Source organism: Pseudochaenichthys georgianus, chromosome 9 (assembly GCF_902827115.2).
Source record: "Pseudochaenichthys georgianus chromosome 9, fPseGeo1.2, whole genome shotgun sequence".
NCBI lineage: Eukaryota > Metazoa > Chordata > Actinopteri > Perciformes > Channichthyidae > Pseudochaenichthys > Pseudochaenichthys georgianus.
This window is the reverse complement of record NC_047511.1, coordinates 5,271,644-5,288,793: the sequence shown is the minus strand read 5'-3', so window position 1 is coordinate 5,288,793 and position 17,150 is coordinate 5,271,644. Positions and strand designations below refer to the sequence as shown.

Genomic DNA, 17,150 nt, shown 5'->3' with positions numbered 1-17,150 from the left:
ATTTATTAACTACATTATCTCATTTAGCTGTAGCTTTTATAAACAACAAAAAAGACATATTGTTCAGTCGTTGAACCAGGGACCCTGCGGTCATGAGTCAACTGCTTTCCAGCTGAGCCACAGCACACACACTAAAGCTCCCTGAAAACACTGCAAGATATGTATTCCTGTATTTTTTATTGATGTTTTTATTCCTACATTTATTTATGCTTGTATCAATTTATACTTATGACATGTTCCGACCTCTATATAAGTGAGGGTCTGAGCTCTCTTGATTCCATCGTGTCACCGGGCCCGGGTACAGGAGGGGTAATATGGTTCTTGTTATACATCCATGTGTATTATGAGCGTTGTGGTTCAACGGTTCAACCGATCTGAATGGCTTCCTGAAGCAGTCATGTGGTATCGACAGGCAGCGAGGCTTCATTTGTCATTGATGATGTCACTGGCCCAAAACGATACAAGCCTCGATACATGCTTCACAAAAAGCTTCGGGGATTACTCGACACACGCTCCGAAGCCTCGGCGCAATACGTAACATCACTACTTCAAACTGCCATCACTAAAGTTAGCTACCTAGCTAGTAGCTAGCACGTTAGTTAGCATTACAGCCTTAGCCTTGTCATTTTTATTAGCCTTAACATTAAGTAACCCAACATGTTAAACAGTAAGAGTAGTAGTCATATTTCGTGAACCCTTTGAAGAGTACTGTCACCGGTGTGATCATTCTATAATACACAATTTAAGCCCGGGGGAGAAATGCTAACGCTACATTAGCATCTGCGATCTTTTGTACTTCATGCTATCTGCACAAATGGTTGACATTAAACATTAAAAAGACCAGGCAGTTCAGAGAGAATCAAAGGAAGGCAGGCAGGCAGCTGTGCATGACATTCTGACGTGTTTCATTGTGGTGATAGTGAGGGTAGTCAATCGTTTTGTTGACAAGACAGTAGTGACGGCCATCTTGGTGACGTGTGTTGTTCTGCTAGACCGGAGATGTAGTTCATTAGGCGCATTCACACCGCAGTACTTTTCCCACAAAGGTTCATGAGAACTTAGTTCATGAGAACTCTTTTGTCGCGTTCACACCAAAAAGAGCCGGTACTAAAATTAGTTCATGAGAACCTTTTTACCCCCTTTTCAGTCCCTGCTAGAGAGCCGGTACTTTCGTGGGAGAAAAAGGTTCCTATGTCTGATTGGCTGGGCAGATTGCAAACCACGCCCCGTAAAACTCCCAAAAAGTTTTGTGAAGCCGCCATTTTATTATCCTCGCATTAGCATTATTAGCATTATTAGCATTAGCCCAGCGCAGAAACGCAGAGAGACTAACTTATGGCAACACAAAATAAAACATGGGAGCGGTGGAGATGAGGAGGTGTCGGCGTTCTGGCGATTTACTCGGAAGGCTTCAGTAGAAGCTGCTGGGACTCCCAGCAGCTTCTACTGAAGCCAGTCCCCAACTCCGGGGACTTCCGGCCGGGGACTTTGGGCGGCAGTATACGCCGTGAAGTTGTTTGCGGCCTGCCAGTAAACCCAAAGCAGAAGAAGAAGAAGTGACGTCAGCGGCTTCATTTGCCTAATCCTCCCTCAGGGACTTATTCCGGTGTGAACGCGATCTGTACTTAGTTCATGAGGACTAAAGAGTTCTCATGAAGTAAGTTCTCATGAACCTTTGTGGGAAAAGTACTGCGGTGTGAATGTGCCTATAGAGCGTTTGACACAAACAAAAGTGTTACTTCACAGTTTTACAACACATTTTTATTTTTTTGACTTGCAAAATTATCTTTTAAATTGACAAACATCATATGTGTAATTTGTGGCACAATTCAAACGGGATCGAAAGATAATCTTTCTCTCTCCATTGACTTCAATACATAATTTTTCCGAAATAAGGTCCCATGGAGCTCCACCGGAAGGGGAGGGACTTCGCCACTATAATCATATAATCCGTTCTTATTGTGCATCCATGGGTAAAGGTAAAACTCATTTACTGAACACGTAACATGAACGTGATGGGCGGCGTGGTCCCGTGGGTTGGATGCGGGTTCATAATGCTGGGGAAAATAATTTCAGAATAACGTTATTAGCACATTTTACAACTTGAGGACCGAATGGTTTTAATAAGGGCTATATAAACGTTCATACTGGGTAGTTTATTTAATTTAAAAAAACGTATCCAACGATTTACAGACGTCTCTTTCCCGATGTTAGTCAATGGGAAAAAGTGTGTCCGGGCCCAGGGACTGATAGGGAAGTGTAGTACCGCCGTTTGGCCATAACAAATATTTTCCTCAGAGAGTCCGGTGCACTTCCTGGGGGCTTGTGGTGGAGGGGTTACAACATTTCAGTTCCTGCTTCATTGTATGATTAAATATCCAACAGCACCTGAAGGCAGCACAAGCATTTCCACACAATGGTGTTCAGATTCAGCTAGCAGTTCTTTAAAGGTCCCCTATCATGCAAAATGCACTTTTTGTTGTCTTTTATACATGAATATGTGTCCCCGGTGCGTCAGGGAACTCACAAAGTATCAGAAAACAAAACCATCTCTCTTTTCCTCCGTACCCTCATCTCTAAAAACGGGGGAACAACGGAGCTGATCGAGATTTGCTGCCAATATGACGTAATATCTGAAATTTGGGCTGGCTTTATGCCCACGGCCCTATCAGAAACGTTGCTATCTGAAACAATGTGCAACGTGTTTTGGAAGTAATATGGTCTTTGTTTACATTAGCAAGCATCGCTAACAGTCAGAGCTAACCTGTACTGGAGAGAGCATGTTTAAAGAAGCCGGATATAAAAGAAACTCACCTTGTGGTAAACCCGCAAGAGAGAAAGAGTTTGAGCTCCATACTGTTTCAGAAATAATCCATGATGTGGTTTGGAACATGATATGGCGTTTAATCACGGCAGCTTTCCAGACCCAGAATCAGCATTTCTCTAACAGGGCTGAAATAGAGGGCTATGAGGCATGGCGAGAATGGGTGATTGAGCAAAACACTTCAGAGACATGGTTTTTATATATCTGAGACCTATAATATATTCATAGAAATTGTATAATAGGAGACCTTTAACCCTTGTATGGTGTTCGGGTCTGTGGGACCCGTTTTCATTATTTAGCTAAAGAAAAATGATATGATAAATGATTTCTTCAAACTCACATTCAATGGCCTTGCCTCATTTTATGTGAAGAACATAAATCAGAATGCCTCTGACATTCCCGCACAAGGTTGCAACATTGTTGATAAATTCAAGCACGGACACCTGTCTGCTCTCACATTCCACACATTCTTTAGGGCTGAAGTTGAATAGTCCATTTAGCTTAGGAACCTTCCTAAAGGAGTGAAATGACCCGGAAGTCCCTCAGTGGCAGCCATGATAAGTGCCGTTCGAATTCTCTAGAATGATGAGAATGATAGGAAAGGAGGTTTCAAACTTCCTTTATAACCTCCTTTAGCTTAGGAACCACTGGACCTCCCTAACCGACAGGAGAAGCGAAAATGCTGCCCCACAATGCCTTGCAGCCGCAGCATTTGCCGTCACTCAACAGTCGGCCGTTCACGGAAACAACCGATTATGACCGAGAAATGATATCATGAAAGTTACGGTGCTTATTAAGCATTTTAAAACATAGGTGGTAAGTTGCCAAAGTGCTTTGTTTTGAACGTTCATCAGTATTATAATCAAAAAGAGAAATATGAACGTTAGTTTTCACTGAAATTATCAAATAAAGTCAACATTTCAGTCTTTACTGAGCTGTGTGGGGTTTGTTCAACTTTTAAAAGATGTTTGAATGGTGATATACACAGTGATAGATGTTAAGGACTAACGTTTATAATAAATACATTTGTTTTGATTTTAAGATCTTTAGTTCATACAATCATACGTATTGGGATCATTTGTATTAATGTGGACCGGAGGGAGAGGGTGACGAGCATAAGTTTCACTTTCCTTTTGTATTTCAATTCCAACTTTGGTCCTGAAGAATATGTTTCTCTGTTGTCCACGTTCATAAAGCAAAGCAGCAGCATCAGAGCACGGTGCAGAGTCTCTAGATGAGTTTACAGTAGTCCCTCGTTCTTATTAAACATCCATGTTGTAGTCCGCTGTATAGAAAACTGTAGTTTCCATGGTTTCCCCACAGCAGCAGACGCACATTCATGACGTCCGCTGGCGCATCATAAACCCGTCGGAAAGTGAAAGTGCATTCGGATTCTCTAAAGTACCGCAGTCTCTTCTCCTAAGTCCTTTTGAATTCTCCTATCCACTATCCCTTAACCCCGTGACGTTTCACTCAGAGGTCAAGGAATAGACGATAGGGTTAGAATTTAGGAGTTGATCTTTGGACTATTCGACTGCAGCCCAGGTTTTGCGGGAACCAATCTTTATTTTTTTCACACTATATCCAAGCTGCACATTTGGGGCGAGACACAATAAATAAAGCTTCGCCAGTTTGGGTCCTTATCACAACTGATCAAGATGGCCAAAAGATTCTCTGCTTAGAGGGCCTTGCAAATGATGTTGGAAGAGAGTGAACCATTTGATGATGATGTAGATGAAGAGGAAGAGGCTTCAGAATGTGAGGATCACATTTCTGAGAATTCTGAGTCTGACAGTGACTTTGAAGAAGAGGATGAGATTGAGCATCAGCTAGTTACAAAGAAAAGACGAGCCACCGGACCAGCCGATCAGCGGGCAGAAACACGAGTAGCACTTTCATTCATTAATGTGATCTAACAAATGTAAAAGAGCAAATATTAACCATATATGCTCTTTATATTGCTTGTAATTGAGATGAAGTAAACATCTGTTGAGTATTTTAACATAAAATAGTTTGATTGTGTTGAATTGAAACCCAAAAAGGCAGCGGGTCCACCAGAACCACGAACACTGGCTGAGTAACATATATATTAAAGTTAGACGTAGTGCCTGCATTTTCTACTTGGTTTTCATTTAGGCTACTGTCATTCTTTTTATTAAATTCTCATTCTTTTTGTTTTTTATTGCATATAGAGATGGTATGGAAGCCCATTTCCGCCACTTGAAAAAAATAAAATCCCCATGAAAAGTCATAATTATGAGATAAAAAAGTCGAAATTATGAGATAAAAAGTCATAATAATGAGATAAAAAGTCATAATTATGAGATAAAAAGTCATAATAATGAGATAAAAAGTCATAATTATGAGATAAAAAAGTCGAAATAATGAGATAAAAAGTCATAATTATGAGATAAGAAAGTCGAAATAATGAGATAAAAAGTCATAATTATGAGATAAGAAAGTCGAAATAATGAGATAAAAAGTCATAATGAGATAAAAAGTCATAATTATGAGATAAGAAAGTCGAAATAATGAGATAGAAAGTCATAATTATGAGATAAGAAGTGCGCATGCGCTGCAGTGGCGCTGTCTTTAAAGGTCCCTTCATCACCTTGCTGCTCTCCACCATGCAAACAGCATCTATCTAGTCCTAAATAAGGTAACTATTACAGGTGACTTTTGTAAATGTTAGATGTTACATATAGCCTATATTGCAGCTAAACTACAACAATGCAGTTCATAGCTTTGACATTACCTGTTATGAACTATAATATATATGCCTATAGTTTTGTGGTAACGTTCACGCCACTAATGACAATAGTGTAGGCATACTGCTGCTGTGAGTTGCTCTAACTCTAACCCGTGAACGTTACCACAAAACTATAGGCATATATATTATATTCATAACAGGTAATGTCAAAGCTATAAACTGCATTGTTGTAGTGTAGCTGCAATATAGGCTATATTTAACATCTAACATTTACAAAAGTCACCTGTAATAGTTACCTTATTTAGGACTAGATGCTAGGGATGTGCATCTCCATCACTGAGGCCGATGCGATGCGCATCTCGATACGTTGCCACGATACGATACATTAACGATACATTTGAAACACCAGGTGATACGATACGATTCACCCCTGTTGCGATACAGTTCGATACGATTTGATTCAATATTATGCGATTCGGTGCGATTCAACACTATGCAAAAATAATGATACTTCAATTTGGTACGACAGAGGATTTTTGTTTTATTCCTTATATGCAGCAAATCATACATTAACAAAAAAGTGCTTTACATATTTGGTACTGCACATCCCATCATGCCGTTTATTTTTTTAACTTTAAAAGCTCTCCAGAGTAGGCTACAGTACAATTGTATAACAACTCACAGTTAAACAATGTAAGGATGCATTGCTCATGATTAACAATGTGCAAATAACAGCTACCATGGTGCAATGCCCATACAGCTGCCAGCCTGATGTGCTTAACACTCATTCATAGGCTGACTCACCAGTGAGCAGAAAGCAGTGGGTTCTATAGGAACAATAAAGAATACAAATAACCTTTCACAAACAGGTATTTCATAACTGCTTACAGTAAGGAAGACATTTAAATTATTATTGACCGTCACAGGCTGCTGTAAACTAAACACCACTCTCTCTGACAGATCACCTCACTGAGTGATTTAACTCATGTCTAACTTTCAGGTTTCTCTTTTCAGCCGCAGACCCCATGTCGCCTCTTTATGTGCGTCGCTAAGTTCCTCGTACTACGTGTGTACTTTAAAGCGGCTCGGCATCGTTTACAATTTGCGAGCGATTTTTCAAGTTGACTGTAGTATATAGTGCCGCGCACATATAGCCTACCATCAGGACGTTACTGATGGGGTGCGGCTGCGGAGTGATACTGTGTGTATGCAAGCCCGCATCTAGGACGGATCTATGTATCATGGCTGTAGACCTGTTGAGTAATAAAGATACCTCATACAAAGGTCTACGGATACCTTATTACTCTCCATGACCTGCGGTCAGCTATATAGCATAAAGGACTATTACACCGTCTTTCTTGAACAATCCGAAGTGTTGCCAAACGTTTGATTTGTAGGTATTTTTCGGTGCGCTGTGTTTCTCTTTCTCCTCAACTTCCGTGTGTGTTGATAACTGAGACTCTCGGCCTCGGGCGAAGCAAATATCCAAATCAAAGATCGTCTCTGCTGAGCGTTGACAGGATGAGGGGATTTTATATGAATGAATCGGTTTTTTACCGATGCAAAGACGCTACGCAATCGATGCATCGCGAGTTCAACCCGGTTCAACCCAAACTGTAGCCGATGTGCACTCTTTCAACCGGTGCACTCGCATCTTGAACGTTTATGCCGATGCGAATCGGTGAATCTTAACATCTCTACTAGATGCCGTTTGCATGGTGGAGAGCAGCAAGGTGATGAAGGGACCTTTGAAGACAGCGCCACTGCAGCGCATGCGCACTTCTTATCTCATAATTATGACTTTTTATCTCATTATGACTTTTTATCTCATTATTTCGACTTTCTTATCTCATAATGACTTTTTATCTCATTATGACTTTATCTCATAATTATGACTTTTTATCTCATTATGACTTTTTATCTCATTATTTCGACTTTCTTATCTCATGACTTTTTATCTCATTATTTCGACTTTATCATCTCATAATGACTTTTCATGGGGATTTTATTTTTTTCAAGTGGCGGAAATGGGCTTCCATAAGATGGACCCCTGATTTAAAAAATAATACTGTGTTTTACTTTAGTTCAAGTTTTTAACTAAAACAGCAGTTGTAAACTATAGTATTCTGTAGGCCTTGCCTTAAAGGTGGGATAGGTAAGTTTCAGAAACCGGCTCGAGATACACTTGTTATATTCCATGGAATGCTCTTAACATCCCGATAGCAATGAATATCTGAAGTGCTTTGACAAAAAATCCATAACAAAAATGTCATCTGTGGAAGCCGTGGCGCTGTAAAAAGCACGACCAATCATCAGAAAAGTAAAGTAAATGGATGGCCTACCTGCCTGTCAGCCTTCCATCTGTGCACAACTGGTCTCGTGCCCTCATTGGTCACGTGCGCGTTCTTGTGTGTTGGAGGAGGGGCTCTGTAAGGAAGTGGCAGATTTTTTCCGGCTGTGTATTTTCAAATTCTAGCGCACTCCAGCTGGTTTCTCCAAAGTTACCTACCCCATCTTTAAGATGATACATTGTCCTGTTGTCTTATGAAACATCTTATTTTCTCCTTTATTGATTTGCTTAGCATTTGATATTGAGGTATCCTAAAGTAACGGAAAGTAATCAGATTACATTACTTTTATATTGATATACTTACATTATTTTACATCAAACTGGTAATTGATAACTCAATGGAAATAGTCATATTCAGTTGAACACCCAGATTTGTATGATTATGATAATGCTGGGAACAAGGTGGAAAGTATCTGACTGAATGTACTTGTATCTCAATGCCTAATGGCTTCTTGTATTCCAAAGGTAAGAGCTAGCAGGTGAGTCAAACTCAGGAGAAGCTGAACCTGTTTTTGTGAATTGAAAATGAAATCCTGTTGATAGTCTGGAGGAGTTTTGCTCCACTGTCTAGGACTGTATACATTTGTACTGTTGTAATATATTCATCCATTAAAGTTTACCAGACTAGACATGTCAAATGTGTGTGCTATTTAATTGTGTGTATGCGTATATATTTGCATTGTTGTGATGGTGAGAAACAGCATTTTGGTGTCCCTGTTTGAAACACTCAGAAATGTACAATAAGGTTGACTGACTTGAAAGCCAAAAAGGAACATCCAGCGGAAGAGCAGACAGACAGTGAGGCCAAATGGTTAGCCATCTTTATTATGAAACAATATTGGGAGCAGATCAAACAGCTGTTACATGGTGGTGTTTGGGCCACTGCAGTCCCTTCCCGTGTCCCACCCCCCCCCCGGCAGCCAGCCCTCTCCCAGCTGCCCGATACTAGGACTGCCACCAGGAGCTGAGCTTTATTCCAGCCGAGTGCATCCTCCTCCAGCTCCTCCACCCCCCCCAGACAAGTGATGTCCTTCACAGCAGGGCAGCTGAAGGTATGTTGGTTGCGTATGGAAAAGGTGACGGGAAGGGGGGACGGGGGGGGGGTTATATTGGGGGAAATATGTGAGAAGGATTCAAATTAACAACCTTCCCACGTTACCAATTTTAAATATCATGTGCCAATCAAAACCATTTAGAGGGGAGAAAGAATGATGAATATGGGAAAGCAAAGAACAATAGCCATTGGTCTGGCTGTTAAGCGTTTTAACGGCATGGTGCCTCTCCTGTGTTTCCTGTCCAATGTGGGGATAGAAGATAACTGCATGTTTGGAAACCAATGATGTTTCTTCAACACACAGGTATCTTCTGTAGCACTTTCAGCTACAACAGATCAATGAATGTATGGCCTGCCACTGTTTGTTGGGGGTGGGGTGGTGAGGGATTGTCCCGTAGAAGCAGTGGCGGTGAGTAAGGGAACACTTTGAACGTCCTAGCTACAGCTTCTCTTCTGTCTGTCACCTTTGTGTTTTAAGCCTAAAATATTATCAAGGGTGGGGCAAAAGAAAAAGAGGACAAGTAATCAACCCGTTTTACCAAAAATAAGATACTTCAGAAAAATCGCGTCTAAGTGATCATCTATTTAACACAGGAGTTGTTTATATAGAGGAAAAGCAAACTTTAACAAATTACTCCGTATCGCCATCTAACTCTTCATCTGAACTTCATGTTCCCGTAGCTATTTTTTCCCATTAAGAAAAGAGTCAAAAGTTAGAAATGGTCTGGAGAGTTATGGCCGAGGAGGAGGCTGTCTGATCCACAGAGAGTCCTGGATGGGGGGGGAGCGGTGAGGCTGCCACTGCTGGGCGGCTCCTGGACTGCAGGGAGGACCGGTGAGGGGGGGGGGGGGGGGGGGGGGGGAGAGCAGGGAGGTGAGAGGAAGATCTGTGTTTGGTTGGGCAGGTGAGATAGGAGGAGGAGGAGGAGGGGGGGAGAAAGAGGAGATAGAGAGAGGGCTACACGCTCGTCAGGTCATCAGTCCATTGGCCGCTTTTCTCCGTGTTTCTTTGTAAACTCTTCGGCATTCTTCAAGAATTTTTTTCGGTCCTTTGAGTATTCTTCTGCTAGGTCCGCCCTGAGAGGATGCTCCGGCTGGGGGTCGTTCACCAGCGCGATGAGGGACTGAATCACTGAAAGACACACAGCCCAGGACAGCAGCTTAGAGTCGTACAGTGCCATGCCCTCAGTGTTTCATTATTGTAATGAACACCGATTTGTATGTGCCCTTTTATAATGTGTTGGAAGATCTGTTCAATAAAGTTTAAAAAATAAACGTACAGTGCTTCTCCCAACAACACTACGGTCCAGTGGTACTGTACTTAAGTATAATTTTGAGGTACTTGTACTTTACATTGTTTTGCTACTTTGTACTTCTACTCCACTACAGTTCAGAAGTAAATGGTTTTTACTCCACTACATGTATGCATTACCTTTAGTTACTTCACAGATCTGGATGAATGATGTGAAATATAACCGAGTCTTAAATCAGACTTTAGTTCCACCTGGAGTAAATTCACAAGCTACCCGTTGCGTCTTAAATTGTACGACGGCATTTGGCCTATTCAAGTATTTTTATATATATAAAAAATAAAATAAATGTTTTTGTTTCCCTGCACACAGGGGGAATACAAAACATTGGTGTACTGCACACAAAATCTCAGTCGGTACTTCCCTACAACATTTTTTAAATCAAGGGAGTAACTCTGCCAAGCGCCAACACTTTGAAAATGATAATCAGAGCATTGAGTGTAGACCTTATCGGGAGCTTTGGTCTTGGAACTTCCTGTCATTTCATGTCACTTCTCAACTTTCGGTCACAATTCCAAACTGAAGGTGGAGGGTGTAAAAAAAAGCATCAAGATATGGGGCAAACTCCTTTCGGACCTTTGTAACTGTAGTTTAGAATAAGCATTTTTTTTTTTTTTTTTTTAAATATATATATATATTTATAATAATACTCAAACTAAATCTTTAGTGGAGTTTGTTTTTTGTAAACATCTTCTCATTTTTAAATCCCAGATTTAAATGTTTAATGTAAATATTTAAAAAAACATTACAATCATTAAAATGTCTTTCTTGTTTAGTGCTGGAACACCGTACATGTTCCTGCTGCTGGCCAATAAAGGATTTCTCATTCCGATTGATTGCCAGACTTAGAAACCAATCATTAAAATCAAAGTTTAAAATTTCTTATTTACTTTTGGATATTAAGCTTTAACGTTAAGACGTTGGGCTCAAGCCTCCAGTACCTGTGCACTTTATTTTTCTTGTGAACTTTCTTTCTAATCTTACATCAGTCAATATGGTGATGTCAGTAATATTATTCATTTAATGGACATATTACATTTGTTTTAAGTGAGATATAATTTATATGTGACAAAACAACTCTTGATTCTCTAGAAATAACATTTAGTTTTATTGAACTTGAAAATTAATTATCCTGTTCTGCATTAACTATTTTTTCAAATAATTTATTATGAAAAACGAAAAAATATAAGAATATTGATAAAGAATTAGGTGTTAGACCCTCCAGAAAAACGGATAAGTTAACGCATAATCAGAAAAAGGGCGCATATTCACTAAAAGGGCGCATATTTATTAAAAGGCTGCATAATCCCCGCATTTTTGTTGAAAAAAAAAAAGTTAACTCATCTTGACGTGCCGTAGTGTTAATTTCGTCAGCTATTTTTTTTATTTAGTCTTAGTCCCGTGTTAAATTTCCTTTTTAGTTTTAGTCATATTTAGTCACCTTCATCCTGTTTTTATTTAGTCAAGTTTTAGTCGACTAAAAGTCTGAGCATTTTAGTCTTATTTTAGTCAAAGAAAACTAATTATTTTAGTCTACATTTTGTCAATGAAAACTGTTGAGTCTTTTTTAGTCATCAGATTATATAGAACATTTCAGTCAAACTAGTCTAGCCAAAACCAATAATTTGTCATTTTAATAAATAGGATTATATCTTGTCCTTATTTGATGAAAAACACAGGTTGAATGATTAAGAAGCTTTGCAGAGAGCATCTGGTCAGGTTTGTGGTGTTTGTACCAGCTGTGTTTTGGCCACATTGCTTCCCTTCTGATAAAACAATGCATTCGCTTTTTTCTCTCCGCCTCATTGTAGCGAAAATGGGCCCAAATATCACATCGTTTCTTTCTCCCAAGCAGTGGTGGCTTTAGACTTTACGTTGTTAGTCATTTTGACGGACAGGATCGTAACATTTCATAATCCATTATTATCCGTCGAGTGCACAATTTATCACTCACTCGCGCTGACGGGGGGGTATTCGGTTAACGCGAGTGCGACCACTGCTCCCAAGCCCTGTTGTTGCCATTTTATTTTCTGTTAAATAAGGTTAGTTAGACCATGAGTTAGACCATGAGTTAGACCCGAGTCTTCCTGACAGTTCACAGTGTGCCGCTGCCCGGTGTAATTCAAATGTACCGCCGCGCGCAGCACAGACACACAGCTGCTGCCCAGCCGCAGCACCGGAAATGGAACTGCTGGGAGAAAAACTGACCATCAGGGATGTAACGTTATCTTTGATATTTCGTCTCGTCACTTTTCGTCAACGATATTGCATGATGATTTCGTTACAGTTATTGTTTACTGCCGTCGGTGCCGTCTCGTCATCGTCTTGTAAAAAAAGGTCGTTGACGAACATATTTCGTCATAGTTTTAGTCAACGAAATTAACACTAACGTGAAGTGATGATGACGTGACGTCATCAGCTCACGCATCACAGAAGGTAAACAACACCGGAGAGTGAACGTGTACACGAGAGAGTTCACCAAGATGAAAAAAGCTAATCCATCTCATTTACCGACGAACATTTCTGCTAAAGACCGGGCAAAGCAGTACCCCGATGTCTTGCACGAAAGTGGGGGGGAAATATTGAATAGTAAAGGGGTTTAACGTTAGTGGCAGGTTGTGTGTGAGAATAAATAAGACAGCCCAATATTTTTTTTTAGCTTATTTCGCAACTTCCCGCAATTTCACCGCATAAAAACCCTTCATGTTTAACCTGTTAAACCCTGAGCCTGTTTTTCAGGTTTCATGCTCGAAAATGACATTCCCAGAACAAATGTCCATATCTTCCCTTCTAAAAGGGTTAAATTAATAATCTTTTTTCTCAAAGTAATGATAAACCTGTGAGTTGGATGTAGAAAAGTCAGAATCAATATAGATGTTTTTTATTTTTAAAGAAAATTCCGATTGAACATGGTAAAAAAAACTGTAAATTATAGTGTCCGTCCAAAAAATATTTTGTACTTATAGTGAAAACTAACCTTGGATGGTGGGTTAGTAGACTAAAAGCTTTAGGAATCCAAAGTACAACAGATAATAAGTACCCTGTATCAAGATTGATGCAAAACAAGTGATATTTGACCTTTTTAGAAAAAACCTCTTCTGGGGTCATTTGGGTGGATTTTCCATATCTCTGGCCCCCCTTGCTGGATTTTGACATGTGACATCTCTTTCTGAGAGCCAATGGAATCGAGGGGAACTCCCACAGTCCTTATTTGGTAATGTGTGTGTGTGAGACTACCGCATAGCCTAGACCGGAAGCAGCAGCCACTCTGGTGGCTACCATGAGCAGCTAACTTTTGCACTCCGATTTTTACATTAAAATGGAATTATGGATTATAAATGAAATAATTGTTTTATACAGAGACGTTAAAAACCTATGGATTAACCGATTCAGCCACGTTTTTTCTCGTTTTAATGCCATTGAACACGTATTTTGATCAGATTGAGACGATCTCCCTAGAAGCTCCGTAAAGGTACGTGTTGTGATGTCTGTGTCTGCTTCCCCTGTCGCGAGTTCGGATCACTCAGTGATGATACTATATACCTAAATAATCTGTGGAACCTCAGCTTTAATCGGATATATTGTAAGTGCAGCTACGATAAGTAATAAGGGTACTTTTATCTTGAGTTCTGTGCCAAAGTGCGTTAGCATTTTTCGCTAAGGGGTCATTTAGATGCTTCTTATGAGACTTGTGTTTTGTTTTGGTAAAAATGGTTTGTATCGTCAGTTAGCTGAGATTATTCCCGTTAATCTGGTATAACACATTAATAGGTTCTTAAATATTAAGATCCCCTGAGACAGTGTCGTGAAAAAAAAAAACAGGGTCCGCACCGACGGCGACCTTGGGGTTTAACAGGTTAATCGCATAATCAAGGATTTTAGCCCGCGTTTTTCTGGAGGGTTTAAGGTGTATGACCACAGTATTAGTATGGGGAAAATCCCAATGTTACCCATAGGCAGATCATAGTCCTTTACATATATATGATAATATAAAATACATGTGTCTGCCAGTGATGACATCACTCTAATGTCTGACTTGCTCCTATCAGTCTCTCCATAATAAACTGATTTCATATGAATGAAACGAAAACAACGACAATTGTGTTCTGTTTCTGTTCATTTGACTTCATACAGTAATGTACTGAAGGTGTTTTGTTTGAGTATTGGCACTAAAACCAGGCAGCGTAATGATGATAAAGATTTAAGACAAACTGTGATTAGGTAGCGTCAGTTCACATGCAGTGCTCCTCTGTACACCCACCTTGGTCAGTTTTGGTGGCAGGCTTCCAGTTCTCTGCGCTGATCACAGGCAAGCACACCTGGCCCTTCTCATCAATGTTGGGGTGGTAGATCTTTGTCTTGAATGTGATCTTGGGAGGCTTGAAAGGGTACTCGGTGGGGAAAATTATTTCGATTCTGAACGCACCTTTGTCATAAGGAGGGTTGTCCTGTAAGGGAACAGAAGAGGTCAGTGAGAGGAAGTGTGGGCCAGCAGATGGCAGAGCAGTCATTAAGAAGGGTAAATACAGATTAGATATATACTTTATTAATCCCAAATTGGGATATTTTTTTCTTTAGACCAGCATGTTAAAACAAAGTTATTACACATCATTTGGAAAGTAAAAAGAGTAGAAAATAAACAAACATGAATATCTCAAAAAATAAAATAAAACTAAAAAGGTAAATATACTTACAGGAACAATGAGCCCTTGCCATGACAATAGGTTTGATTCCTCAACTTGAATGTTTCGGAAGTTTTTCATTCCAGACCTGCGAATCTCTTCAAGTTCCTGAGAAAACAAGCAAACAATAAATATTAGAGGTGAGTTTTGAAATGTCAAATTCTGTACCTGGGAATTAAATATGAATTGCTTTGTGATCTCTGAAGGTCTTACCATACTTAATGCATTATTTTAGTGACAGCAAACGTATATAAAGTTTATAAACATTAAAAAAGTTGCATAAGAGAAGGAGGCGGTGGGAAGTGCAGGCTGTTAGGTTCTTGCCCACTTCCTCAGAGTTCTGTGGTTCAATAACTGATAGTAGATAGTGCAGCTGGACTTGGAAGAATTTAGCTCACAGGGAAAAAGCCCAAGAGTGATGCCATAGTTTTTGCTGCACTAGTGACTTTTACTGGCTTGTGAGGCTGCATGCAGAATTGGGAATGGAACTGATGAGATTGTATTATTCGTGAGTCCGCCTTAAAATCTGCCTCATGGCACTGATCATAAAGTGGACATTGAAGAAGAAAAATCCTAAATTAAATTATCTCTAAATATGGTGTCAGTCATGTCAGATGATTGATTATGACAAACTGATTCTCAATAAAGAGAATGGTTTTTTTTTTTATTTCTCTGTTAAATTGTACCCATATTCATTTTATAAAAAAAAAAAAAAAATTAAAAAAAAATGGAGAAGCTACAACAAACACACCAACACTATACTTCACCTATTTAGATGTTGTAGTTAGTTAACTATATCATATGTAATTGATTCACATTTAAATTTAGTTTATTGCAGTGCTATTTTATTATAAGTGTAGTGTGCTGTCCTCCCTATCTCATAAAGACACCGGTGATGAGTGTGACTATTAAGGGGCTTTTTTGAAAATCTTAAAATATGGTGAGAAGTATGAAGTGGGTTAACACAGTATGTTGTCTAACATACAGGTCTTCATATTTCATATAGAACAAAGATACGCCTTGTAGGCCTTGAGCATGATCGTCAATCACTGTCGTCTACTTAGCCGGGTCTGACAGATCCTGCTGAATCCACATTTATTTTTTTAATCAATTTAGTTTTGTTACTACGTTAAGATCTTAGTAAAAGCTTAATTTTGACCTGCTGTATAATTATGTGAAATAAGGTAAAGCCTCTGTCTGTTTTGGGCCTATTTCCTTGTTCTGTTAGCTAGCTTTAAGGCTCCATGTTGTTGTGTGTAGCTCCTGTACAGCCTCGTTACCTCATTGTCTGGGTACCGGGAGATCATATCCTTACAAAGAACTACCACCTGGTGCTTGCATATAACAGCAATGAAAAAATGGGAGCTGTGAATGTACTTTAAATTAATCACCGCCAATCCAAACCCGGCTAACTTCAGTGTAGCTAAAACTCGCTTGCTAGCTAGCATTAGCTGAAACGCAGCTCAGATCTGAGGCCAGCCCGTTAGCTGATTAGCAAGCGCCTTATGCCGAGCAAATCCACTCACGCTCTCTGTCGGCCACATCTAAACTCAATTCGCGGTCACACAACAACAGCTACATGGAAGCTATAGATAGGTTTTAAACAGAGCATGTGTCCCGTGTTAGTCTTCAGAAGGCTGACTATCGAGTCTCTGGCCTAATTTTGCCGGTGCTTTGCTGCTAGGCGATATGATTTGGTCGGCTAACGGCATCACGGTGGACAGTAGTGACCTCTCGTTTATATTAAGTTAACAGTTAAAAATAGCCTCTTAATGTTTCTTCATACAACATGATCTCATATTCGTTAAGATGAATAATGAATGAGTACACTGGTCTAAAATGCGTTTTTACAGATAATAAATAATATGAAAAGAACGGATCGGGAGATTTACCTTGGCCAGCCTCCTGCTCGCCGCCATCTTGATACTACTGTGTGTTCCCAGAATTCACAGCGCGGCGAATATGGGGCTGGAGCTCCGGCTGAGCATCAGCCATCCGGTTAACTAATGGATGCAATTCCACATCCATAATATATCATGGATGTGTATAAGTCATCTATAAAATAAAATCAGATTCTTACAGGCTGAACAGAAGCCCTTAAGTTAATCTATATGTTTGGGCTACATGCGTGGGATCAATTAACTACAAACTTAATATCAGTCATCAGTTAACCCCATGGTTAACCCCAGTTGAGAAGAAAACCTTAACATTAAAGTTACA

The 17,150-nt window shown here is 39.8% G+C and overlaps 1 protein-coding gene across 1 annotated transcript; it reads right to left on the bottom strand.

Annotated features, from left to right (window-relative positions):
• Positions 1-8,678: 8,678 nt before the first annotated feature.
• LOC117452774 (ubiquitin-conjugating enzyme E2 L3) lies at positions 8,679-16,914 on the bottom strand. The gene is made up of 4 exons (XM_034091529.1): positions 16,823-16,914; positions 14,943-15,038; positions 14,510-14,696; positions 8,679-10,070 (listed from the first exon to the last, which is right to left on the bottom strand). The coding sequence occupies exons 1-4, from the start codon at positions 16,847-16,849 to the stop codon at positions 9,916-9,918; spliced, it is 465 nt and encodes a 154-aa protein (XP_033947420.1). The 5' UTR covers positions 16,850-16,914; the 3' UTR covers positions 8,679-9,915.
• Positions 16,915-17,150: the final 236 nt, after the last annotated feature.

Excerpts from the sequence above, each read along its gene's own strand:
- LOC117452774 (XM_034091529.1), bottom strand. The coding sequence starts at position 16,849 with ATGGCGGCGAGCAGGAGGCTGGCCAAG. Across the intron at positions 14,697-14,942 it reads GGCAAGGGCTCATTGTTCCT|GACAACCCTCCTTATGACAA; the intron begins GTAAGTATATTT and ends GTTCCCTTACAG. Across the intron at positions 10,071-14,509 it reads TGCCACCAAAACTGACCAAG|TGATTCAGTCCCTCATCGCG; the intron begins GTGGGTGTACAG and ends TGTGTCTTTCAG.